General features: G+C 37.3%; 2 protein-coding genes across 2 annotated transcripts in view; one reads left to right on the top strand and one right to left on the bottom strand.

Annotated features, from left to right (window-relative positions):
- Positions 1-612, top strand: part of ASIC5 (acid sensing ion channel subunit family member 5) — a 46,748-nt gene extending 46,136 nt beyond the window's left edge. The window contains exon 10 of the mRNA XM_053703090.1: positions 440-612. Coding sequence (XP_053559065.1) covers positions 440-612 — 173 coding nt within the window. The remainder of the gene's footprint in view (positions 1-439) is intronic.
- The window catches only part of GUCY1B1 (guanylate cyclase 1 soluble subunit beta 1), a 396,478-nt gene that overhangs the window by 95,889 nt on the left and 272,612 nt on the right, over positions 1-27,977 (bottom strand). The window lies entirely within an intron of this gene.

Here is a 27,977-nt window from a genome sequence, read left to right as displayed (position 1 = left end):
ACAATTATTTTTTATTTCAAGATGTTTTTTTACCTTCAGATCAAAGGAACAGCCATGGGAACCAGGTTCGCCCCCAGTTATGCCAACCTTTTTATGGGCTTTTTCGAAAAAAAAAAACTATATATCCATACAAACAGGGGGTGAATTTGGTTTTCTTTGGCCGTTATATAGTCAATCTCATTTTTGTTTGGCAAAGGGATTTACAGATAGCTAATGACTTCATAACACATTTTACTATGAGGTACCCCCCGGTTTCTTTGATCATGGAAAAATTTGAGTTAGCATTTTGTATGACATTGAGATTATAACACTTCCAAAACCAAAATAAAAGGATCTCAATGTTAAGAGTTTATCAGACTAAAAAGTCAAATCTAAGGTTTAGTTAATTTAATCTACGTGACACTGAAAAGTCTTCTTAACTTTTTATCCTCTTTTTCAGCTGATATAGGTGGCCAACTTGGCCTGTTTTGTGGAGCGAGTATGATCACAATTATAGAAATTTTGGAGTATATGGTCACAAATTTGTACTGGCTGTCCATATTTCTACTTCTAAAGACACCCAATATGCCACACCACCCACCAGGATACAGAAGAGACATACAGGAATCTTAAGGACCTGTGTATTTCGCATGAAGATAATTTTCTGCTAAAACTTTTTTTTAATATTTTTGTAATATTGTGCACTTTGTTTTTAAAATAATTTATTATACAGCGATTAAAAAAATAATAAATTGCTGGTCTTATTTCTTTACAAAACCACATCATGGAGTACTTATGAGAAAAATATATAAAACAATAGCATATACTTTATAAGGACTAATTAACAGTTGCCTTGTTGTTTATTATGATAATTTGGTTTCTATTGATGTAAGAAATATTAGGTTTAACAGTTTTATAAAATAAACACAAAAGTGTGAGAAACTAAGAGATTTAATTTTTTCCACATTTTTTATTGTGAATATCATAATCCTGATAGGTGTATTGCAAAAAAACACCCACATTTTTATTCTGCAATGTCTCATGAGTACAGCAATACCCCCATGGACATGCTTTATGTGGTTTCAGGAAGTTACAGGGTCAAATATAGGGCCTGGATGCCGGTTTGATTTCTATATTGTCAGCACCTGTTACTTGATACAGGTGAGTTTAATTACAAATTACAGGAGCATCACAAACTTGGAATGCAATTATTTCTTAAAATTATGAGATTGTGTCAATAATTTTGTCTAGAGTTTTTCTCCACTTTTTTGTATCATACAATATAAACAAAATAAATAAACATGAGAATGCTTAAACATTTGTAATTGCTACAATTTTCTGGGCGAAGTGGTGCATTATCTGACAGAAATGCAGAGGTGCAAATATTTTTGGCCATGACTGTATAAATATATATATATATTTATATATATATATATATATATATATATATATATATATATATATACACAGTATATATATATATATATATATATATATATATATATATATATATACAGTATTTGAGTGTACGTATTTATGTGTATATACGTATGTACACACATATATATATATATATATATATATATATATATATATATGTGCACTGGAGAAATATGTAGTTAAGCAGATGAAAACATGAAAAAGCATATTTAGGAAATATTCATATTTAATAAAGTGTTTAACTTTGAAGTGTAAATATTTTATATTCCAATGTTCTTCACATAGGGGAATATGTTCTAAGTATTTTTAAATAGATATTCTTATATATGTCTGTATATATCTATAATCAGGTATAGATATATATTGTACCAAAATACCATCATATACTATATATGTATAAATGTGTATTTATGAAAAATAGAACATATTCTGCTATGTGAAGAACATTGGAATGTGAAATATTCATATTTTCATGTCAGTTAGTGCACTTGAGAATATGCAATCATATTTGCCCGCAATTAGGGTGTTCAAGTTCTATGAATTAGAAATTGTTCAATTTTCAGAGCTAAATTACATAAAAATCTGGCATAAAAACAATTAAACTTTATTTTTTTTCTCTGTGCATGACTAAACATTTTATATACAAATCCAAAGGTATTTACTGACCCTCAAAGGTGTCTCCTGATTGATCAGAATACCAGTATTGAATTGTCCCGTAAATTTCATGCCACAAATGTACTTGATGTAATGAAAATGGTAATTAAATTTTTTCAAATTCTTTGCAATGAATCAAATTTAAAACCTCCTCTCCAAATAAATTTAAACAAAATTAAATTTATACTAAATGGAAAGGAACCAATAGTTAAAAAATTATTATGCTCCTAAATATTTAGCACTTCTAATGCCACTTTTGACTGTTTTAGAATCTTCAAAATTTTATATTTTAAGTGTTTTTTTGTAGTATCATCCTGTACAAGAATATTGATTACTCAAATAAATAATAATCTCAATGAAAAAAAATACATGAAAAAATTAATTAGGCTACATAGACAAAGTGGCTAATGATTTTATCATCTTGGTGTGATATGAAAAAACATCAGAATTACCTGCATATACTTTTTATTATAAGGACTATAGGTAAACCAATTGACCTGAAAAATATTTCAATGGAATATATATGAAGTTCTTTATATTGTTAACATAATTCAATAATGTAAGATGGTATGTTTGGTAAATTTTAATAAAAATACTTTAAAGAAAATGTGTCCAATTCTTATATAATATAAAAACAAATTATTATTTTTTTATTGAGGTTTTGAGAAAGAAACAATAACCAGCGAGCATCACATTACAGTAGTGACAATCTTAAACAACATACTCAATTATAAATCATGAAACCTAATTTGTATAATAGTAATAGAAATTACCCCTGAGAGCAAATGGACAAGCACACATTATATTAAAGATGTACCTCAAATGGAGATAGTGGCCACTCTAGGACCACTGAAAAATCAGAACATGGGATACACAAAGTATAGAGTTGGATATGAGGGCCTGTGTAATTATAACAAACTTTTAGGTGTTGACTAGGAATTATACGAAACTTCACCCCAATCTCATTATAGATATGTTTGGAGGAATGAGTAAATAGATAAAGCCAAGGGTACGCCCTCACAAATCAATTATATGAGAGACCAGTAAGTTAGTTAAAACTATTGCTAGGAGGGAATTACACTTATGGGGCAATTTAAAATGAATCATTGTGAGAAATATGCAGGGTATTGTGTCTCAGTAGATCAGCATGAATAATTGAAATGTAATCCTGTCATTTGAGCATGGGCCCTATGCTCTACAACAGATTAGATTATAAACTGAAATAGTCAAGATGAACTCCTAACTGAGATCAATGTTTGAATGTGTCCACACATCTATTTTACGTTTCAAAAACAACATGTGGGAAACAATTCTGGTATCATACAAGACTAGTAAAGAATAAACACCCCTGAATATCAGTCCACACTATATGTCTCTACCTGTCAGAAACAAATTTAGCAAACTAGTTAACAGACTTTTATAAGTGAGTTAGGCAAATATGGTATGTTGTACAGTGAAAAAGAGCTTAAATGAAAAAAAAAACACATAAAAAAAACACAATGATCTCAAACTAAATTGTGATCTGTTTGCCAAAACCTGGGCTATGTGTATAAGCTTACAAATGGTGATTAATCCGTTCATGACAGGAATCTGCCCCTAGGTTAGCATGTTGATGCACAAACAATCCTAAAAACTGTTATGTCAAAGGGACACTGTTTAGTGGGATGGTGGGATCTGGCTATGTACACATTAGTATGATAATATTAAATGAATATCTAAAGATACATAAAATGTAACATGTATATGGAGAACTTAAGAGAAGCAATAGCAAACACAATGATCTCAAAATAAATTATAACCAACTGTATGCCTCAATCTGAGTTATGTATATAAGCTTAATAATGGTGTTAACTCTATGCATGATAGGAGTCTGTCCCTAGGTTAACAACATATTGAAGCACATACAATCCTATGAACTTGTATTTCTAAGAGACAGTGTTTAGTGGGATAGCAGAATCTGGCACATGAATATAGTCATATTTAATCAAAATCTAGAGGTTTATCCGATTTAACATATATATATATATATATATAGAGAGAACTTGAGGAGTCTCTGCATCAAAAACCTCCTGTAACTGAACCAAGTTCAAAGTTATATTAAAACGTAATTAGGTCTCCCGGGCCAAGTAGTAAAGAATAATCTGGGTAGTGTGGGAATGTGTAGGATCACACTCTACAGTAATGTGCTTCCTAAGGGACAGTCACCCCACTGCAATTTTCAGATGGTGGGTGAAGGTAGGCTGCTCCGCCATCCGTATTATATATGAGGATATGACTGTACGGTTCAAACCGTACTGCTTTTTAGGCGAGAAAGGCATATACCTGTTTGTTCGGAAGCCATCCATCTCAACATCTAGACTTCTCCTAACATACATATAGACAGGAAGAATCTCATCATTAGTCTCCTTCCAAATCTCTGGAAACTCCATCTGCACCGCACTGTCCAACCACCATCATATCGACTTAGGTTTGATCTCCCTCACCGGATAGTAGGTCTCAGAAGGCATCTCAGAGTTATGTAGCAGTGGTATGCAATGTTTCACAGGGACCCCTTCTTGTGTTCCATCTGTTATTGCCAATGGTGTCCCTGTGTCGGAAATTGTATCCAGTAATGGAGTAAGCAATGATTCTATATCTCTAATGAGACTGTTGAAATGCTCCTCCATAGTTATGCGCAGCCCATCTAGAGTCAGATCAACGTTTGTTGCCATGTTGATAGTTATCGTAAGCAAAGTTATTGTAACTTAATATCCAGTTACCTCTGCCTTTATGCAATGTATTGTCTGTTACACAGCGCTTTCCACTGTCTATACCCGGAGCAACCGGGGGAGTTAGATGAAGGCCTCAAACGCACTCACGTTGCCACTGCAGCCCTTGAGTTAAAGACTTTTGAGCATTTCTAGATGCTTGTTAGATTCTTAGAACTTAACACATACAAATTTTAGTCGTGGATGAAGAATCTATACACTGACAAGCAGTGGAATCATCAGTGAGTCCTCAGAGTGTCAAAGTAAGTCGGCCATCTTGGTCGCTGCCTGGAAGCATCTCCCATAATATAACAATTTTAAAATGCATACAATTGTATTTGCACCCATTAGAAGCCCAAAACCTCCAGTAATCATTTACAGAATTATGTTTATTAATATGGTGCTGTCTGATTTGTTTATTTTCTTACATTGCAATGTTCTAAACTGAAATATTATTTTTAGAACTGAACCACTAAGTTTTATTAAATATTGAATACTTATAGCAAATAAATCTATGAAACAAGAATATACAGTATATATTTTTAAATTATTTTCAATGGCATAAACAGTTTTTTTTTTATAAATTAAAATAATAGAACAGTTCTTTTGGGGTTCATATTTCAAAACATTAAGCAATTAAACTTTGTTCCCCTCTAAAGGGGCAAAACTAACAGGAAAACTATGAGTTTTTGTATGATACTGGGAAACCTTTCACATTCTCTGGGCCCAATGATCAAAACTTCACTGGACAAGATGTGAAAAAGCAATTCGACACTCGCAGGGGCAGCAGGGGAACATCGCTGTGTTGACAAGGGGCGATCTGTCTCCCATAGGATATAAAGGGTGATCGCAACTTCATCAAAAGTCTGCAGACATCACCACTGAGCTGTGATGTAGGCAATGGGGGGGTGGGGTTGTGTGGTTGGACTGTCTTTAAAGCATGTTTGCACAATTCACGAAAATAAAAAATGTTTTCTGTGTAATAACAATTGAAATTATGCATATGTATATTCAGTTTCACTGTACATTCACTATATTGGCCACTCTGGTAAATATTGCCACTGAAAAGCTGGCAAGACCAAAATGGCTGAAAAGGTATAGCTAACATGGCGGTCAGTGCAATATTTTCCTATTAAAATACAGGTTACGCCCTCGAAACTTCCAAGGAACACCTATATATTCATCATGTCTGCAATCTACTTTGTTTATAAAGACAAAAAAACAACTTCCTATTAAAACTATAAGGGCTGTGGATGTATGTACATACATTGACTAATGTATATGTATTGTTCAGTATAGTGTTAGAATATTTATGAAACCATAGGCGTGATTGTAAAAATCCTTAGGCATGGTACTTATTTTTTTAAAACACACAAACATATTTCACTATATTGCGTTCATGATTGTGCGATACGGGTAGATTACAAGTCTTGCGTTATGAGGGGTGCGGTGCTAACGTGCAGTTTTTTCTGCTCACTTCCCTGCAGCACTGGTATTGCAGGTTTTTACAAACCCAGCGATAACAGGCAAGAAGTGAACGTAGAAGTAACCCCTAATCTGACACCCCCAACGTCGCCGCCACTATATTATATTTATTAACCCCTAAATCTAAGTCTAACCCTAACCCTAACAGCCCCTGACTTAAATATAATTTAAATAAATCTAAATACAAATTACTATCATTACCTAAATTATTCCTATTTAAAACTAAATACTTACCTATAAAATAAACCCTAAGCTAGCTACAATATAAATAATAGTTATATTGTAGCTAGCTTAGGGTTTCTTTTTATTTTGCAGGCAAATTTGTATTTATTTTAACTAGGTAGAATAGTTACTAAATAGTTATTAACTATTTACTAACTACCTAGCTAAAATAAATACAAATTTACCTGTAAAATAAAACCTAACCTAAGTTACACTAACACCTAACATTACACTACAATTAAATAAATTCCTTACATTAGATACAATTAAATAAATTAAATAAAATTAGCTAAATTACAAAAACACAAAACACTAAATTACAGAAAATAAAAAACAAAATGCCAGATATTTAAACTAATTACACCTAATCTAATAGCCCTATCAAAATAAAAAAGCCCCCCCAAAATAAAAATAAAACCTAGCCTAAACTAAACTACCAATAGCCCTTAAAAGGGCCTTTTGTGGGGCATTGCCCCAAAGAAATCAGCTCTTTTTCCTGTAAAAAAAAATACAAACACCCCCCAACAGTAAAACCCACCACCCACACAACCAACCCCCCAAATAAAAGCCTAACTAAAAAAACCTAAGCTCCCAATTGCCCTGAAAAGGGCATTTTGATGGGCATTGCCATTAAAAGGGCATTTAGCTCTATTGCTGCCCAAAGCCCTAACCTAAGAAATAAACCCACCCAATACACCCTTAAAAAATCCTAACACTAACCCCTGAAGATTCACTTACTTCGAGAAGTCTTCATCCAAGTGGCAAGATGTCCTCAACGAAGCCGGCAGAAGTGGTCCTCCATACAGGCAGAAGTGGTCCTCCAGATGGGCAGAAGTCTTCATCCAGACGGCATCTTCTATCTTCATCCTACCGATGCGGAGCGACTCCATCTTCAAGTCATCTGGCGGGAAGCATCCTCTTCCAACGATGGCTTCTTCGGAATGAATGTACCTTTAACTGATGTCATCCAAGATGGCGTCCCTTAGATGCCGATTGGCTGATAGAATTCTATCACCCAATCGGAATTAAGGTAGAAAAAATGCTATTGGCTGATACAATCAGCCAATAGGATTGAGCTGGCATTCTATTGGCTGTTCCAATCAGCCAATAGAATGCGAGCTCAATCCTATTGGCTGATTGTATCAGCCAATAAGATTGAAGTTCAATCCTATTGGCTGATTGAATCAGCCAATAGGATTTTTCTACCTTAATTCCGATTGGCTGATAGAATTCTATCAGCCAATTGGAATCTAAGGGATGCCATCTTGGATGACTCAATTAAAGAGATATTCATTCAGCAAGAAGACTTCGTTGGAAGAGGATGCTCCTCGCCGGATGTCTTGAAGATGGAGCCACTCCGCGCCGGATGGATGAAGATAGAAGATGCCGTCTGGATGAAGACTTCTGCCACTTCTGCCCGTCTGGAGGACCACTTCTGCTGGATTCGTTGAGGACATCTTGCCGCTTGGATGAAGACTTATCCCGGTAAGTGAATCTTCGGGGGTTAGTGTTAGGATTTTTTAAGGATGTATTGGGTGGGTTTATTTTTTAGGTTAGGGCTTTGGGCAGCAATAGAGCTAAATGCCCTTTTAAGGGCAATGCCCATCCAAATGCCCTTTTCAGGGCAATGGGGAGCTTAGGTTTTTTTTAGTTAGGCTCTTATTTGGGGGGTTGGTTGTGTGTTTTACTTTTGGGGGGGTGTTTGTATTTTTTTTTACAGGAAAAAGAGCTGATTTCTTTGGGGCAATGCCCCGCAAAAGGCTCTTTAAAGGGCTATTGGTAGTTTAGTTTAGGCTAGGTTTTTTTTATTTTGGGTGGGCTTTTTTTATTTTGAAAGGTCTCTTAGATTAGGTGTAATTAGTTTAAATATCTTGTAATTTGTTTTTTATTTTCTGTAATTTAGTGTTTTTGTTTTTTTGGTAATTTAGCTAATTTTATTTAATTTATTTAATTTTATTTAATGTAGGGTATTCATTTAATTGTAGTGTAGTGTTAGGTGTTATTGTAATTTAGGTTATGTTTTATTTTACAGGTCAATTTGTATTTATTTTAGCTAGGTAGTTAGTAAATAGTTAATAACTATTTAGTAACTATTCTACCTAGTTAAAATAAATACAAACTTGCCTGTAAAATAAAAATAAACCCTAAGCAAGATACAATGTAACTATTAGTTATATTGTAGCTAGCTTAGGGTTTATTTTACAGGTAAGTATTTAGTTTTAAATAGGAATGATTTAGGTAATGATAGGAAATTTATTTAGATTTATTTAAATTATATTTAAGTTAGGGGGTGTTAGGGTTAGGGTTAGACTTAGGTTTAGGGGTTAATACATTTAGAATAGTGGCGGTGACATTGGGGATGGCAAATTAGGGATTAATAAATGTAGGTAGGTGGTGGCGATGTTGGGGGCAGCAGATTAGGGGTTAATAAATATAATGTAGGAGGCGGAGATGTCCGGAGCAGAAGATTAGGGGTTAATAAGTATAATGTAGGTGGCAGCGATGTTGGGGGCAGCAGATTAGGGGTTAATAATATTTAACTAGTGTTTGTAAGGCGGGAGTACGGCAGTTTAGGGGTTAATATGTTTATTATAGTGGTGGCGATGTCCGAAGCGGCAGATTAGGGGTTAAAAATGTTATTATAGTGTTTGCGATGCGGGAGGGCCTCGGTTTAGGGGTTAATACATAGTTTATGGGTGTTAGTGTACTTTTTTCGCACTTCAGTTATGAGTTTTATGCTACAGCGTTGTAGTGTAAAACTCATAACTACTGACTTTAAAATGCGTTAGGAATCTTGTCGGTAGAGGCTGTACCGCTCACTTTTTGGCCTCCCAGAGCAGACTCGTAACCCTCCCAGAGCAGACTAGTAGCGCTATGGAAGTCCCATAGAAAAAAAGGGTTTACGTAATTTACGTAAGTAGGTTTGCGGTAAGGCCAAAAAAGTGTGCAGTACACTTATACCTGCAAGACTCGTAATAGCAGCGGGCGTAAAAAAGCAGCGTTAGGACCTTCAAATGCTGCTTTTTCACCTTACCGCAAAACTCGTAATCTAGGTGATAGTGTTTTACTTATAATATTGCAATTGCACTGTAGCAAATGTGTTCTATATTAATATATATCTATATATATATATACATATACATACATATACAGTTGCAAGAAAAAGTATGTGAACCCTTTGGAATGATATCGATTTCTGCACAAATTGGTCATAAAATGTGATCTGATCATCATCTAAGTCACAACAATAGACAATCACAGTCTGCTTAAACTAATAACACACAAAGAATGAAATGTTGCCATGTTTTTATTGAACACACCATGTAAACATTCACAGTGCAGGTGGAAAAAGTATGTGAACCCCTAGACTAATGACATCTCCAAGAGCTAATTGGAGTGAGATGTCAGCCAACTGGAGTCCAATCAATGAGATGAGATTGGAGGTGTTGATTACAGCTGCCCTGCCCTATAAAAAACACACACCAGTTCTGGGTTTGCTTTTCACAAGAAGCATTGCCTGATGTGAATGATGCCTCGCACAAAAGAGCTCTCAGAAGACCTACGATTAAGAATTGTTGACTTGCATAAAGCTGGAAAGGGTTATAAAAGTATCTCCAAAAGCCTTGATGTTCATCAGTCCACGGTAAGACAAAATGTCTATAAATGGAGAAAGTTCAGCACTGCTGCTACTCTCCCTAGAAGTGGCTGTCCTGTAAAGATGACTGCAAGAGCACAGCACAGACTGCTCAATGAGGTGAAGAAGCATCCTAGAGTGTCAGCTAAAGACTTACAAAAGTCACTGGCAAATGCTAACATCCCTGTTAGCAAATCTACAATACGTAAAACACTAAACAAGAATGGATTTCATGGGAGGATACCACAGAGGAAGCTACTGCTGTCCAAACAAAACATTGCTGCACGTTTACAGTTTGCACAAGAGCACCTGGATGTTCCACAGCAGTACTGGCAAAATATTCTGTGGACAGATGAAACCAAAGTTGAGTTGTTTGGAAGAAACACACAACACTATGTGTGGCGAAAAAGAGGCACAGCACACCAACATCAAAACCTCATCCCATCTGTGAAGTATGGTGGTGGGGGCATCATGGTTTGGGGCTGTTTTGCTGCGTCAGGGCCTGGACGGATTGCTATCATCGAAGGAAAAATTAATTCCCAAGTTTATCAATATTTATCAACTTAAGGCCATCTGTCTACCAGCTGAAGCTCAACAGAAGATGGGTGTTGCAACAGGACAATGACCCTAAGCATAGAAGTAAATCAACAACAGAATGGCTTAAACAGAAGAAAATACGACTTCTGAAGTGGCCCAGTCAGAGTCCTGACCTCAACCCGATTGAGATGCTGTGGCATGACTTCAAGAAAGCGATTCACACCAGACATCCCAAGAATATTGCTGAACTGAAACAGTTCTATAAAGAGGAATGGTCAAGAATTACTCCTGACCGTTATGCACGTCTGATCTGCAACTACAGGAAACGTTTGGTTGAAGTTATTGCTGCCAAAGGAGGTTCAACCAGTTATTAAATCCAAAGGTTCATATACTTTTTCCACCTGCACTGTGAATGTTTACATGGTGTGTTCAATAAAAACATGGCAACATTTCATTTTTTGTGTGTTATTAGTTTAAGCAGCCTGTGATTGTCTATTGTTGTGACTTAGATGATGATCAGATCACATTTTATGACCAATTTGTGCAGAAATCCATATCATTCCAAAGGGTTCACATACTTTTTCTTGCAACTGTATATATATATATATATATATATATATATATATATAGATATATATATATATATATAGAGAGAGAGAGAGAGATAGATAGATATTAATATATATATTTATGTCTATCTATACATACAGTATATGTAAATAGATATATATTAATATTAATATAGAACACGTTTGCTACAGTGCGATTGCAATATTATAAGTAAAACACGATCACACAATCACATTCACAATATTCTGAAATATGAATATTGCGATCATGATTGCGCATTCCCAATATTATGGAAATGATTGCAAACCAGCCAACAATATAAATTATTTCAATCACACCTAAAGTTTACATACATATTCTAACACTATACTATGCAATACATATTAGAGATGTGCATTCGTTTTCGTATGAATGTACATTCGTACAGAAAATCTGATATTTTGTTTTCATTTATCAGTGTTTATTTGTTTCCCTTAAATTACTTGTAAAGACTTAGGGGCCTATTTGAGAACGTGCAAGCAGACATGATCCGATATTGCGGCTCATGTCCGCTGCACATCGATAAATGCCAACAGCATATGCTCTCAGCATTTATCATTGCACCAGTAGTTCTTGTGAACTGCTGGTGCAACGTCACCTCCTGCAGATTCGCGGCCAATCGGCCGCTAGCAGGGGTTGTCAATCAACCCGATCATATTGGATCGGGTTGATTTCCGGCGATGTCTGTCCACCACCGTAGAGCAGTCTTTAGACTGCTGCTTCATAACTTGTGTTTCTGGTGAGCCTGAATGCTCACCAGAAACATGGGGCATCAAGCTCCATACGGAGCTTGATAAATATGACCCTTAATACTTACCTTATCACGCTCTGGACAGCTTGATAAACCAATCCTCTTCTTGCCAGGTCCCTGGCCATGCTAACAAGAGGCTTAGCGCGCTAGGCACCCAAGACCTGCAGGTCCTGAAGATGAACGGATAAGCCTCCTGTTAGCGTGGCTAGGGCTCTGGCAAGAAGAGGATCTGATTACTGTGCTCTCCAGAGCGCGTTAGGGTAAGTATTGTAGCTACAGGTGAACTTTAACGAAAACATTTTTAAATGTTAAATGAAAATTCAAAAACCGAATGAAATGAAAACCCAATAGATTAGGCAACCAATATTAGGGGATACAAATTTCCTCGACTATATGGAAGGAAAATTTCATCAGAAACTAAATTTTCTTCCCTGCACATCTCTAATACATATACTGTACATTAAGTAATGTATATACATATCTTATATACGCACAATCCCCCTGCTCCTATAGGTGTTATTGAAATGTTTAATTCACTTTGTATTGTAAGAAAAGAGGTTGAGTTTCTGTAGACACATGTAAATTGTAATGCCAAACAATACTGTCTTAGAGGATCATTTACATTACTCCTTCGATGTAGGTGGAGATGCTGTTTTGAATATATATCGACAGTATCAGATAAGCATCAGCACCCACTGAAATGTTTGGTAAATCTTTCGGCGATGCTGCCTTTAAACAGTATTGTCAGCCCTCTATATTTCACTGGCTTTCTCGACATGCGACAAACCCCTTTTGAATATGTCGCCGCCTCGTGGCACTTTTGATATTCAGGGCCTAGGAGGTGAAAACAAAATTATCAGTGAGCAGGGGCGGAATTTAAAAATTAAATCCTGCAGCTAATACAGATAACATTACACTGATTATAGCATATAGTACAATAAATCTAAATAAAAAATAATATTATGACCTAAATAATTCCTATTTAAAACTAAATACTTACCTGTAAAATAAACCCTAAGCTAGATACAATATAACTAATAGTTACACTGTATCTAGCTTAGGGTTTATTTTTATTTTACAGGCAAGTTTGTATTTATTTTAACTAGGTAGAATAGTTACTAAATAGTTATTAACTATTTGCTAACTACCTAGATAAAATAAATACAAAAGTACCTGTAAAATAAAACCTAACTTAAGTTACACTAACACTTAACACTACACTACAATTAAATAAATGACCTAAATTAAATACAATTAAATAAATTAAATACAGTACAATTAAATAAATTAAATACAATTAGCTAAATCACAAAAAACCCCCACTAAATTACAGAAAATAATAAACAAATTACAGATCTTTAAACTAATTACACCTAATCTAATAGCCCTATCAAAATAAAAAAGCCCCCCCCAAAATAAAAAAAAAACATAGCCGAAACTAAACTATCAATAGCCCTTAAAAAGGCCTTTTGCGGGGCATTGCCCCAAAGTAATCAGCTCTTTTACCTGAAAAAAAAAATACAAACAACCCACCAACAGTAAAACCCACCACCCACACAACCAACCTCCCAAATAAAATACTAACTAAAAAAACCTAAGCTCCCCATTTCCCTGAAAAGGGCATTTGGATAGGCATTGCCCTTAAAGGGGCAGTTAGCTCTTTTGCGGCCCAAAGCCCTAAACTAAAAATAAAACCCACCCAATACACCCTTAAAAAAAACCTAACACAAACCCCCTGAAGATCGACTTACTGTTCTGAAGACCGGACATCCATCCTCAAGGAAGCGGCAGAAGTCTTCATCCAACCGGGCCGAAGTCCTCAACGAAACCGGGAGAAGTCTTCATCCAAGCCGGGCGAAGTGGTCCACCTGACGGGCAGAAGTTTTCATCCAGACGGCATCTTCTATCTTCATCCATCCGACGTGGAGCAGCTCCATCTTCAAGACACCCGACGTGGAGCATCCTCTTCATCCAAGATGGCATTCTCTTAGATTCCGATTGGCTGATAGAATTCTATCAGCCAATCGGAATTAAGGTAGAAAAAATCCTATTGGTTGATGCAATCAGCCTATAGTATTGAATTTCAATCCTATTGACTGATCCAATCAGACAATAGGATTGAGCTCGCATTCTATTGGCTGTTCCAAGGCTGTTCTACCTTAATTCCGATTGGCTGATAGTCTGGAGGACCACTTCGCCCGGCTTGGATGAAGACTTCTCCCGGCTTCGTTGAGGACTTTGGCCTGGTTGGATGAAAACTTCTGCCGCCTCCTTGAGGATGAATGTGCGGTCTTCAGAACAGTAAGTCGATCTTCAGGGGGTTAGTGTTTAAGGGTTTTTTAAGGGTGTATTGGGTGGGTTTTATTTTTAGGTTAGGCTTTGGGCAGCAAAAGAGCTAACTGCCCTTTTAAGGGCAATGCCAATCCAAATGCCATTTTCAGGGCAATGGGGAGCTTAGGTTTTTTTAGTTAGTATTTTATGTAGGGGGTTGGTTGTGTGGGTGGTGGGTTTTACTGTTGGGGGGTTGTTTGTATTTTTTTTCAGGTAAAAGAGCTGATTACTTTGGGGCAATGCCCGCAAAAGGCCCTTTTAAGGGCTATTGGTAGTTTTTTTTTTTTTTATTGGGGGGCTTTTTTTTATTTTGATAGGGCTATTAGATTAGGTTTAATTAGTTTAAAGATCTGTAATTTGTTTTTTATTTTCTGTAATTTAGTGGGGGGTTTTTGTACTTTAGCTAATTGTATTTAATTTATTTAATTGTATTTAATTTAGGTCATTCTTTTAATTGTAGGGTAGTGTTAGGTGTTAGTGTAGCTTAGGTTAGGTTTTATTTTACAGGTACTTTTGTATTTATTTTAGCTAGGTAGTTATTAAATAGTTAATAACTATTTAATAACTATTCTACCTAGTTAAAATAAATACAAACTTGCCTGTAAAATAAAAATAAACCCTAAGCTAGCTACAATGTAACTATTAGTTATATTGTAGCTAGCTTAGGCCTAGATTTGGAGTTTGGCGGTAGCCGTGAAAACCAGCGTTAGAGGTTCCTAACGCTGGTTTTAGGCTACCGCCGGTATTTGGAGTCAGTCAAAAAAGGGTCTAACGCTCACTTTTCAGCCGCGACTTTTCCATACCGCAGATCCCCTTACGTCAATTGCGTATCCTATCTTTTCAATGGGATCTTTCTAACTCCAGTATTTAGAGTCGTGGCTGAAGTGAGCGTTAGAATTCTAACGACAAAACTCCAGCCGCAGAAAAAAGTTAGTAGTTAAGAGCTTTCTAGGCTAACGCCGGTTCATAAAGCTCTTAACTACTGTGCTCTAAAGTACACTAACACCCATAAACTACCTATGTACCCCTAAACCGAGGTCCCCCCACACTGACGCCACTCGATTAAATTTTTTTAACCCCTAATCTGCCATCCGCACGCCGCCGCCAGCTACATTATAGCTATGTACCCCTAATCTGCTGCCCCTAACACCGCCGGCCCCTATATTATATTTATTAACCCCTAACCTGCCCCCCACAACGTCGCCGCCAGCTACCTACAATAATAAACCCCTAATCTGCCGACCACCACCTACGTTATACTTATGTACCCCTAATCTGCTGCCCCTAACACTGACGACCCCTATATTATATTTATTAACCCCTAATCTGACCCCCTCAATGTCGCCTCCACCTGCCTACACTTATTAACCCCTAATCTGCCGAGCGGACCGCACCGCTACTATAATAAAGTTATTAACCCCTAATCCGCCTCACTAACCCTATAATAAATAGTATTAACCCCTAATCTGCCCTCCCTAACATCACCGACACCTAACTTCAAACATTAACCCCTAATCTGCCGACTGGAGCTCACCGCTATTCTAATAAATGTATTAACCCCTAAAGCTAAGTCTAACCCTAACACTAACACCCCCCTAAATTAAATATAATTTACATCTAACAAAATTAATTAACTCTTATTAAATAAATTATTCCTATTTAAAGCTAAATACTTACCTGTAAAATAAATCCTAATATAGCTACAATATAAATTATAATTATATTATAGCTATTTTAGGATTTATATTTATTTTACAGGTAACATTGTATTTATTTTAACCAGGTACAATAGCTATTAAATAGTTAAGAACTATTTAATAGCTAAAATAGTTAAAATAATTACAAATTTACCTGTAAAATAAATCCTAACCTAAGTTACAATTAAACCTAACACTATACTATCAATAAATTAATTAAATAAAATACCTACAATTACCTACAATTAAACCTAACACTACACTATCAATACATTAATTAAATACAATATCTACAAATAAATACAATGAAATAAACTAACTAAAGAATAAAAAAGAACTAAGTTACAAAAAATAAAAAAATATTTACAAACATCAGAAAAATATAACAACAATTTTAAACTAATAACACCTACTCTAAGCCCCCTAATAAAATAACAAAGCCCCCCAAAATAAAAAATGCCCTACCCTATTCTAAATTACAAAAGTTAAAAGCTCTATTACCTTACCAGCCCTGAACAGGGCCCTTTGCGGGGCATGCCCCAAGAAATTCAGCTCTTTTTCCTGTAAAAAAACACATACAATACCCCCCCCCCAACATTACAACCCACCACCCATATACCCCTAATCTAACCCAAACCCCCCTTAAATAAACCTAACACTAAGCCCCTGAAGATCTTCCTACCTTATCTTCACCATACCAGGTTCACCGATCGATCCAGAAGAGCTCCTCCGATGTCCTGATCCAAGCCCAAGCAGGGGGCTGAAGATGTCCATGATCCGGCTGAAGTCATCATCCAAGCGGGAGCTGAAGAGGTCCATGATCCAGCTGAAGTCTTCTATCAACGGCATCTTCAATCTTCTGTCTTCCGGATCCATCTTGCAGACCTCCGACGTGGAACATCCTGCTGGCCCGATGGACTACCGACGAATGAAGGCTCCAATCAGAATCAAGTTCAATCCGATTGGCCGATCCGATCGGAACAGCCAATAGAATGCAAGCTCAATCTGATTGGCTGATCGGATCAGCCAAACGGATTGAACTTGATTCTGATTGGATGATTCCATCAGCCAATCAGAATTTTCCTACCTTAATTCCGATTGGCTGATAGAATCCTATCAGCCAATCGGAATTTGAGGGACGCCATCTTGGATGACGTCCCTTAAAGGAGCCTTCATTCGTCGGTAGTCCGTCGGGCCAGCAGGATGTTCCGCGTTGGAGGTCTGCAAGATGGATCCGGAAGACAGAAGATTGAAGATGCCGTTGATAGAAGACTTCAGCCGGATCATGGACCTCTTCGGCTCCCGCTTGGATGATGACTTCAGCTGGATCATGGACCTCTTCAGCTCCCGCTTGGATGATGACTTCAGCCGGATCATGGACATCTTCAGCCCCTTGCTTGGGCTTGGATCAGGACATCGGAGGAGCTCTTCTGGATCGATCAGTGAACCTGGTATGGTGAAGATAAGGTAGGAAGATCTTCAGGGGATTAGTGTCAGGTTTATTTAAGGGGGGTTTGGGTTAGATTAGGGGTATGTGGGTGGTGGGTTGTAATGTTGGGGGGGGGTATTGTATGTGTTTTTTTACAGGAAAAAGAGCTGAATTTCTTGGGGCATGCCCCGCAAAGGGCCCTGTTCAGGGCTGGTAAGGTAAAAGAGCTTTGAACTTTTGTAATTTAGTATAGGGTAGGGCATTTTTTATTTTGGGGGGCTTTGTTATTTTATTAGGGGGCTTAGAGTAGGTGTAATTAGTTTAAAATTGTTGTAATATTTTTCTGATGTTTGTAAATATTTTTTTATTTTTGTTACTTAGTTCTTTTTTATTTTTTGTACTTTAGTTAGTTTATTTCATTGTATTTATTTGTAGATATTGTATTTAATTAATGTATTGATTGTGTAGTGTTAGGTTTAATTGTAGGTATTTTATTTAATTAATTTATTGATAGTGTAGTGTTAGGTTTAATTGTAGGTAATTGTAGGTATTTTATATAATTAATTTATTGATAGTGTAGTGTTAGGTTTAATTGTAACTTAGGTTAGGATTTATTTTACAGGTAAATTTGTAATTATTTTAACTATTTTAGCTATTAAATAGTTCTTAACTATTTAATAGCTATTGTACCTGGTTAAAATAAATACAAAGTTACCTGTAAAATAAATTTAAATCCTAAAATAGCTATAATATAATTATAATTTATATTGTAGCTATATTAGGATTTATTTTACAGGTAAGTATTTAGCTTTAAATATGAATAATTTATTTAATAAGAGTTAATTAATTTTGTTAGATTTAAATTATATTTAACTTAGGGGGGTGTTAGTGTTAGGGTTAGACTTAGCTTTAGGGGTTAATACATTTATTAGAATAGCGGTGAGCTCCAGTCGGCAGATTAGGGGTTAATGTTTGAAGTTAGGTGTCGCCGATGTTAGGGAGGGCAGATTAGGGGTTAATACTATTTATTATAGGGTTAGTGAGGCGGATTAGGGGTTAATAACTTTATTATAATAGCGGTGCGGTCCGCTCGGCAGATTAGGGGTTAACAAGTGTAGGCAGGTGGAGGCGACGTTGTGGGGGGCAGATTAAGGGTTAATAAATATAATATAGGGGTCGGCGGTGTTAGGGGCAGCAGATTAGGGGTACATAGGGATAATGTAAGTAGCGGCGGTTTACGGAGCGGCAGATTAGGGGTTAATAATAATATGCAGGGGTCAGCGATAGCGGGGGCGGCAGATTAGGGGTTAATAAGCGTAAGGTTAGGGGTGTTTAGACTCGGGGTACATGTTAGGGTGTTAGGTGCAGACGTAGGAAGTGTTTCCCCATAGACAACAATGGGGCTGCGTTAGGAGCTGAACGCAGCTTTTTTGCAGGTGTTAGGTTTTTTTTCAGCTCAAACAGCCCCATTGTTTTCTATGGGGGAATCGTGCACAAGCACGTTTTTGAAGCTGGCCGCTTCCGTAAGCAACTCTGGTATCGAGAGTTGCAGTGGCGTTAAATATGCTCTACGCTCCTTTTTTGGAGCCTAACGCAGCCATTCTGTGAACTCTCAATACCAGAGTTATTTTAAAGGTGCGGCCAGAAAAAAGCCAGCGTTAGCTACGCGGGTCGTTACCGACAAAACTCTAAATCTAGCCGTTAGGGTTTATTTTACAGGTAAGTATTTAGTTTTAAATAGGAATAATTTAGTTAATGATAGTAATTTTCTTTAGATTTATTTAAATTACATTTAAGCTAGGGGGTGTTAGGGTTAGGGTTAGACTTAGGTTTAGGGGTAAATACATTTAGAATAGTGGCGGCGACGTTGGGGGCAGCAGATTAGGGGTTAATAAGTGTAGGTTGGTTGCGGCAACATTGGGGGGCGGCAGATTAGGGGTTAATAAAAATAATGTAGATGTTGGGGCAGCAGATTAGGGGTTAATAAGTATAATGTGCGTGGCGACAATGTCTGGAGCGGCAGATTAAGGGTTAATAATTTTATTATAGTGTTTGCGATGCGGGAGGGCCTTGGTTTAGGGGTTAATAGGTAGTTTATGGCTGTTAGTGTACTTTTTAGCACTTTGGTTATGAGTTTTATGCTACAGCTTTGTAGAGTCAAACTCTTAGCTACTGACTTTAAAATGCGTTACAGATCTTGGAGGTAGAGGGTGTACCGCTCACTTTTGGCCTCCCAGGACAGACTCGTAATACCAGCGCTATGGAAGTCCCATAGAAAAAAGGGTTTACAAAGTTTACGTAAGTCGTTTTGCGGTAAGGCCAAAGAAGTGCGCGGTGCCCCTAAACCTGCAAGACTCGCAATAGCAGCGGTAGTGAAAAAGGAGCGTTAGGACCTGTTAAGGTGGCTTTTTCAGCCTAACTCACAACTCGTAATCTAGCCGTTTAAGTTTTTACTTTTGTATTATAAATAAGAATTTCACAGTGTTTTTTCATGTGCAGGGAAATTTTTTTACTATGCACCTTTTTTCCTGAATAATTTCAATTTTTCCATGAAATATGATTTTTGCAGAACAGCTTTGTTACAATATTTAGGGCTAGATTACAAGTGGAGCGCTAAAAACAAACGTGCGATAATAAATCAGCCATTATAAGTGGCTGGTTATTGTTCTTGCACGCTCGTGGTAGCAATTAATGCTTATAAAATTAACCAGAGATTATTATATGTATTTTATTAAAAAATAAACTGCTAGATTACGAGTTTTGCGTTATGAGTGAAAAAGCCTCATAACACTGCTTTTTCACTAACGCTGCTATTACGAGTCTTGCTATAGCTGTATCGCATACCTTTTTGGCCGTAACGCAACGTAACTACCGCACCTTTCAAAAAGTCCTTTTTCAATGGGACTTCCATAGTGCCGGTACTATCATTAACTAAATTATTCCTATTTTAAACTAAATACTTACCTGTAAAATAAACCCTAAGCTAGCTACAATATAACAAATAGTTACATTGCATCTAGCTTAGGGTTTATTTTTATTTTACAGGCAATTTTGTATTTATTTTAACTAGGTAGAATAGTTACTAAATAGTTATTAACTATTTGCTAACTACCTAGCTAAAATAAATACAAAAGTACCTGTAAAATAAAACCTAACCTAAGTTACACTAACACCTAACACTACACTACAATTAAATAAATGACCTAAATTAAATACAATTAAATAAATTAAATACAGTACAATTAAATAAATTAAATACAATTAGCTAAATCACAAAAAAACCACTAAGTTACAGAAAATAAAAAACAAATTACAGATCTTTAAACTAATTACAACTAATCTAATAGCCCTATCAAAATAAAAAAGCCCCCCCCCCAAAAAAAAACAAACAAAACCCTAGCCTAAACTAAACTATCAATAGCCCTTAAAAAGGCCTTTTGCGGGGCATTGACCCAAAGTAATCAGCTCTTTTACCTGAAAAAAAAAAAATACAAACAACCCCCCAACAGTAAAACCCACCACCCACACAACCAACCTCCCAAATAAAATACTAACTAAAAAAACCTAAGATCCCCATTGCCCTGAAAGGGCATTTGTATGGGCATTGCCTTTAAAAGGGCAGTTAGCTCTTTTGCGGCCCAAAGCCCTAAACTAAAAATAAAACCCACCCAATACACCCTTAAGAAAACCTAACACTAACCCCCTGAAGATCGACTTACTGATCTGAAGACCGGATATCCATCCTCAAGGAAGCGGCAGAAGTCTTCATCCAACCGGGCCGAAGTCCTCAACGAAGCCGGGAGAAGTCTTCATCCAAGCCGGGCAAAGTGGTCCTCCAGACGGGCAGAAGTCTTCATCCAGACGGCATCTTCTATCTTCATCCATCCGACGTGGAGCGGCTCCATCTTCAAGACACCCGACGTGGAGCATCCTCTTCATCCAAGATGGCGTCCCTTAGATTCCGATTGGCTGATAGAATTCTATCAGCCAATCGGAATAAAGGTAGAAAAAATCATATTGGCTGATGCAATCAGCCTATAGGATTGAATGTCAATCCTATTGACTGGTCCAATCAGACAATAGGATTGAGCTCGCATTCTATTGGTTGTTCCAAGGCTGTTCTACCTTAATTCCGATTGACTGATAGTCTGGAGGACCACTTTGCCCGGCTTGGATGAAGACTTCTCCCGGCTTCGTTGAGGACTACGGCCCGGTTGGATGAAAACTTCTGCCGCTTCCTTGAGGATGGATGTCCGGTCTTCAGAACAGTAAGTCGATCTTCAGGGGGTTAGTGTTTAAGGGTTTTTTAAGGGTGTATTGGGTGGGTTTTATTTTTAGGTTAGGCTTTGGGCCGCAAAAGAGCTAACTGCCCATCCAAATGCCCTTTTCAGGGCAATGGGGAGCTTAGGTTTTTTTAGTTAGTATTTTATGTAGGGGGTTGGTTGTGTGGGTGGTGGGTTTTACTGTTGGGGGGTTGTTTGAATTTTTTTTCAGGTAAAAGAGCTGATTACTTTGGGGCAATGCCCCGCAAAAGTCCCTTTTAAGGGCTATTGCTAGTTTAGTTTAGGCTAGGGTTTTTTTTTATATTGGGGGGGCTTTTTTTTATTTTGATAGGGCTATTAGATTAGGTTTAATTAGTTTAAAGATCTGTAATTTGTTTTTTATTTTCTGTAATTTAGTGGGGTTTTTTGTACTTTAGCTAATTGTATTTAATTTATTTAATTGCATTTAATTTAGGTCATTCTTTTAATTGTAGTGTAGTGTTAGGTGTTAGTGTAGCTTAGGTTAGGTTCTATTTTACAGGTACTTTTGTATTTATTTTAGCTAGGTAGTAATTAAATAGTTAATAACTATTTAATAACTATTCTACCTAGTTAAAATAAATACAAACTCGCCTGTAAAATAAAAATAAACCCTAAGCTAGCTACAATGTAACTATTAGTTATATTGTAGCTAGCTTAGGGTTTATTTTACAGGTAAGTATTCAGTTTTAAATAGGAATAATTTAGTTAATGATAGTAATTTTCTTTAGATTTATTTAAATTATATTTAAGCTAGGGGGTGTTAGGGTTAGGGTTAGACTTAGGTTTAGGGGTTAATAAATTTAGAATAGTGGCGGCGACGTTGGGGGCAGAAGATTAGGGGTTAATAAGTGTAGGTAGGTTGCGGCAACATTGGAGGGCGGCAGATTAGGGGTTAATAAAAATAATGTAGGTGTCAGCGATATTGGGGGCAGCAGATTAGGGGTTAATAAGTATAATGTAGGTGGCGACGATGTCCGGAGCGGCAGATTAGGGGTTAATAATTTTATTATAGTGTTTGTGATGCGGGAGGGCCTCGGTTTAAGGGTTAATAGGTAGTTTATGGGTGTTAGTGTACTTTTTAGCACTTTAGTTATGAGTTTTATGCTACAGCTTTGTAGAGTCAAACTCTTAGCTACTGACTTTAAAATGTGTTACGGATCTTGGAGGTAGAGGGTGTACCGCTCACTTTTTGGCCTCCCAGGACAGACTCGTAATACCAGCGCTATGGAAGTCCCATAGAAAAAAGGGTTTACAATGTTTACGTAAGTCGTTTTGCGGTAAGGCCAAAGAAGTGTGCGGTGCCCCTAAACCTGCAAGACTCGCAATAGCCGTGGTAGTGAAAAGCAGCGTTAGGACCTGTTAAGGCTGCTTTTTCAGCCTAACTCACAACTCGTAATCTAGCCGTGTAAGTTTTAACTTTTGTATTATAAATAAGAATTTCACAGTGTTTTTTCATGTGCAGGGACATTTTTTTTACTATGCACCTTTTTTCCTGCATAATTAAAAATTTTTCCATGAAATATGATTTTTGCAGAACAGCTTTGTTACAATATTTAGGGCTAGATTACAAGTGGAGCGCTAAAAACAAACGTGCAATAATAAATCAGCCATTACAAGTTGCTGGTTATTGCTATTGCACGCTCCTGGTAGCAATTAATGCTTATAAAATTAACCAGAGATTAGATCTCTGGTTAATTTTCTAAATGTGCTCCAAATGCCCCCAAGTGTAATGTATTTTATTAAAAAATAAACGGCTAGATTACGAGTTTTGCGTTATGAGTGAAAAAGCCTCATAACACTGCTTTTTCACTACCGCTGCTATTACGAGTCTTGCTATAGCTGTACCGCACACCTTTTTGGCCGTAACGCAACGTAACTACCACATCTTTCAAAAAGTCCTTTTTCAATGGGACTTCCATAGTGCCGGTATTACGAGTTTTGCCTGAGAGGCCAAAAAGTGAGCGATACAGCCAATACCATCAAGATTTGTACCGCCATCTAAAGTCAGTAGTTATGAGTTTTAAGCTACAAATCTGTAACATAAAACTCATAACTAAAGTGTTACAAAGTACACTAACACCCATAAACTACCTATTAACCCCTAAACCGAGGCCCTCCCACATCGCAAACATCTTTAAGACATCCGGCGCGGAGCATCCTCTACTGTCGACGGCTCTTGAAGAATGAAGTTTCCTTTAAGGGACGTCATCCAATATGGCGTCCCTTGAATTCCGATTAGCTGATAGAATTCTATCAGTCAATCTGAATTAAAGGGTAAAAAAATTGAGCTTCAATCCTATTGGCTGATCCAATCAGCCAATAGGATTGAGCACACATTCTATTGGCTGATTGGAACAGCCAATAGAATGCAAGCTCAATCCTATTGGCTGATTGCTTCAGCCAATATGATTTTTTACCCTTTAATTCCGATTGGCTGATAGAATTCTATCAGCCAATCGGAATTCAAGGGACGCCATCTTGGATAACGTCCCTTAAAGGAACCTTCATTCTTCAAGAACCGTTGACAGAAGAGTATGCTCCGCGACGGATGTCTTGAAAATGGAGCCTCTCCGCGTCGGAAGGATGAAGATAGAAGATGCCGTCTGTATGAAGACTTCTGCCCATCTGGAGGACCACTTCTTGCCGCTTGGATGAAGTCTTCTCCCGGCTTCGTTGAGGACTTCTGCCCGCTCGGATGAAGACTTCTCCCGGCTTGATGAAGATGGATGTCCGGTCTTCAAAAACTGTAAGTAGATCTTCGGGGGTTAGTGTTATGTTCTTTTAAGGGTTTATTGGGTGGATTTTATTTTTAAATTAGGGTTTGGGCAATGGAAAAGAGCTAAATGCCCTTTTAAGGGCAATGCTCATCCAAATGCCCCTTTCAGGGCAATGGGGAGCTTAGGTTTTTTAGATAGGATTTTATTTGGGGGGTTTGGTTGTGTGGGTGGTGGGTTTTACTGTTGGGGGGTTGTTTGTATTTTTTTTTTACAGGTAAAAGGGCTGATTTCTTTGGGGCAATGCCCTGCAAAAGGCCCTTTTAAGAGCTATTGGTAGTTTAGTTTAGGCTAGGTTTTTTTTATTTTGGGGGGGGCTTTTTTATTTTGATAGGGCTATTAGATTAAGTGTAATTAGTTTATATATTAGATAATTTCTTTTTTATTTTGTGTAATTTATTGTTTTGGTTTTTTTGTAATTTAGTTAATTGTATTCAATTAATGTAATTTATTTAATTTTAGTGTAATGTTAGGTGTTAGTGTAAGACAGGTTATGTTTTATTTTACAGGTAAATTTGTATTTATTTTAACTAGGTAGCTAGTAAATAGTTAATAACTATTTACTAACTAGTCTACCTAGTTAAAATAAATGCAAACATAGCTGTAAAATAAAAATAAAACCTAAGATAGCTACAATCAATGTAACTATTAGTTATATTGTAGCTAGCTTAGGGTTTATTTTATAGGTAAGTATTTAGTTTTAAATAGGAATTATTTAGGTATTAATTGTAATTTTTATTTAGATTTATTTTAATTATGTTAAAGTTAGTGGGTGTTAGGGTTAGACTTAGGGTTAGGTTTAGGGGTTAGTAACTTTAGTATAGTGGCGGCGACGCTGGGGGCAGCAGATTAGGGGTTAATAAGTGTAGGTAGGTGGCGGTGACATTGGGGGTGGCAGATTAGGGGTTAATAAGTGTAATGTACTGTAGGTGTCGGCAATGTCGGGGCATCAGATTAGGGTTGTTTAGACTCAGGGTTTATGTTAGGGTGTTAGGTTTAAACATAAATTTTCTTTCCCATATGACTCAATGGGGCTGCGTTACGGAGCTTTACGCTCCTTCATTGCAGGTGTTAGGCTTTTTTTTAGCCTGCTTTCCCCATTGATGTCTATGGGACAATCGTGGACGAGCATGTAAAACCAGCTTAAAGCAGGGCTGGTATTTGTGTGTGGTATGGAGCTCAACGCTGCCATATTGCCTGTTAACGCCGGGTTTTAGCAAACCTGTAATAGCAACGCTATAGGGAGGTGAGTGGTGGAAATAACTTGCAAGTTATTGCCGAGCCGCTCATAATGCAAAACTCGTAATCTGGCCGAATGATAGCAGCATCTTTATTTTTTTAATACAATAACTGCACAATGCACTATTCAGGGGCTAAAGTTGGTGGGTGTGGGGTGTTAGAAAAAACAGGCACTGAAAATTGCCTTTACATTGCGGTCTATGGGAACTGTGTGTTTCCAGTAAATATATATGTATATGCTTATATACTCATTTATTTATGTGTTAATATGTGATTATACATAGATTAACACATAAATATATATGTATATAAGCATATACCCATATATTTAATATTGCTGCCATCGCTGCGCTACTTACCCCATTCGCTGCGCTTAGGCTCTGAGTGATGGCGTCGCTGACGGCATCAGAAAGAAGGCTCCCATTGGAGCCTATGGAAGCACGCTTTTGTGAGCGTAATGCTTCCCAGCAATGCGAACTTTAGCTCATGTTCGCATTGCTGACAACTTTTTATACAATCCCACATTAGTGTGAGCTGGTATTACACATTGGAGCGCAAATATTACTTTCATGAAAGCAATATTTAGCGCTCCACTTGTAATATGGCCCTTAATGTGGTTAAACAATACTGCTTATTTTTATTTCAAATTTTAATTTATTAATTTTATACTTTTTTAAATTATAATGTTTTGTGAGTCCTATTAATATTTATGCATCAACTTCATATACTTAAAATCAGGTAACACATCTTGTGAGACACACACTTCTTAAGGTAAAAACTGCCTTTAAACAGTTAGGACAGGATAGTACTGGTAAGATCTCTTAGATCTTAAGATCTGTCATGTCTGGTAGTTGTAAACTGCAGATTCTCTCTTCGCTTCAATAATTCTGTTTGATTCTTGTGTTGATTCTTTTTACTTATTTACCAAAAAAGAGCTTGTCATGAGATGCAGGACATATGCAGGACACAGCAATGATGGTACAACTCTATTTTATTACAGAGCATAGCAATACACATCCAGACAGGTTGATTGTACTAAACTAACTGCGACACAGACACCGGACCTAAGCCCCGCCCACATGCTAGTGACATCACATCCTGCTATCATCACATCTTCCCCTTTTTCAAAGGCAAAGCATACATTCGCATATATTAAATAACAAGGTACACCAACAGGGTATACAACAACATTTTGTTTTAGAACATTATAAAAACAGATAGATTAGAAAACATGAACAAATAAATTACATCCTGACTTGGACATCGGGGTAGACTACCCTAGTCCACAGTGACCATGGGATTATTCTGCCCATACTTCCGGTCACTGTTCTAGCTAAAGTCAGTCCCTGTATCGGGCCGGAAGCCTCACCACTCTTCCGCTTGATGTAACTTTGCATGAACTGTCCTCTGATACAGAAGATGGTGAACAAGAGTCTGCTGGAGGCAAAGATATATCCCCGCTATGATCTTGCTGAGGGGGAGGCACCTCCCTTAGAACAGGGGATCCCACCGGCGGTGGTACTGAGGTATCCGGTTCCAGACTCTCAGGTACAGGCTGAAGATGTCTTCGGTTACGGCGTGTAACCGTCCCTCCCTCTGTAAGGACTGTATAAGACCTTGGTTCTGGAGAGCGGCCCACTACCGTAGCAGGCGTCTTCCATTTCTTCTCATCATCCAGTTTAATTCTGACACTTTGGCCCGCTTTCAGTTCCTGTAAAGGCCTGACAGAATGTCTCCTGTCGTAGAAGAAACGATAACCCTTTTTGGCCTCTTCATCCCTCCTAAGGACTTCGTCCCGAGGAACAGGGCCAGGCGGCTTGAAGACACCCACTGAGGGTAAAGTAGTGCGAATCTGGCGTCCTAGCATCAGCTGTGCTGGGCTAAACCCGGTGGCTTGAATGGGCGTCGCCCTGTATGACAAGAGGGCTAGGTACGGTTCAGATTGCTTTAGAATGAATTTTGTTGTTTGAACTGCCCTTTCAGCCATTCCGTTGGCCTGCGGATAATGTGGACTTGACGTGGAATGTACAAAATCATATTCCCTGCTGAAAGCACTGAACTCTGTAGAAGCGAACTGCATGCCATTATCACTCACTAGCTCCATTGGAATGCCCCAGCGGGCGAACAAGCTCTTCAGGCGAATGA

This window comes from Bombina bombina, chromosome 2, assembly GCF_027579735.1.
Source record: "Bombina bombina isolate aBomBom1 chromosome 2, aBomBom1.pri, whole genome shotgun sequence".
In the NCBI taxonomy this organism is placed as follows: domain Eukaryota; kingdom Metazoa; phylum Chordata; class Amphibia; order Anura; family Bombinatoridae; genus Bombina; species Bombina bombina.
This window is presented reverse-complemented; position numbering and strand designations above follow the sequence as displayed.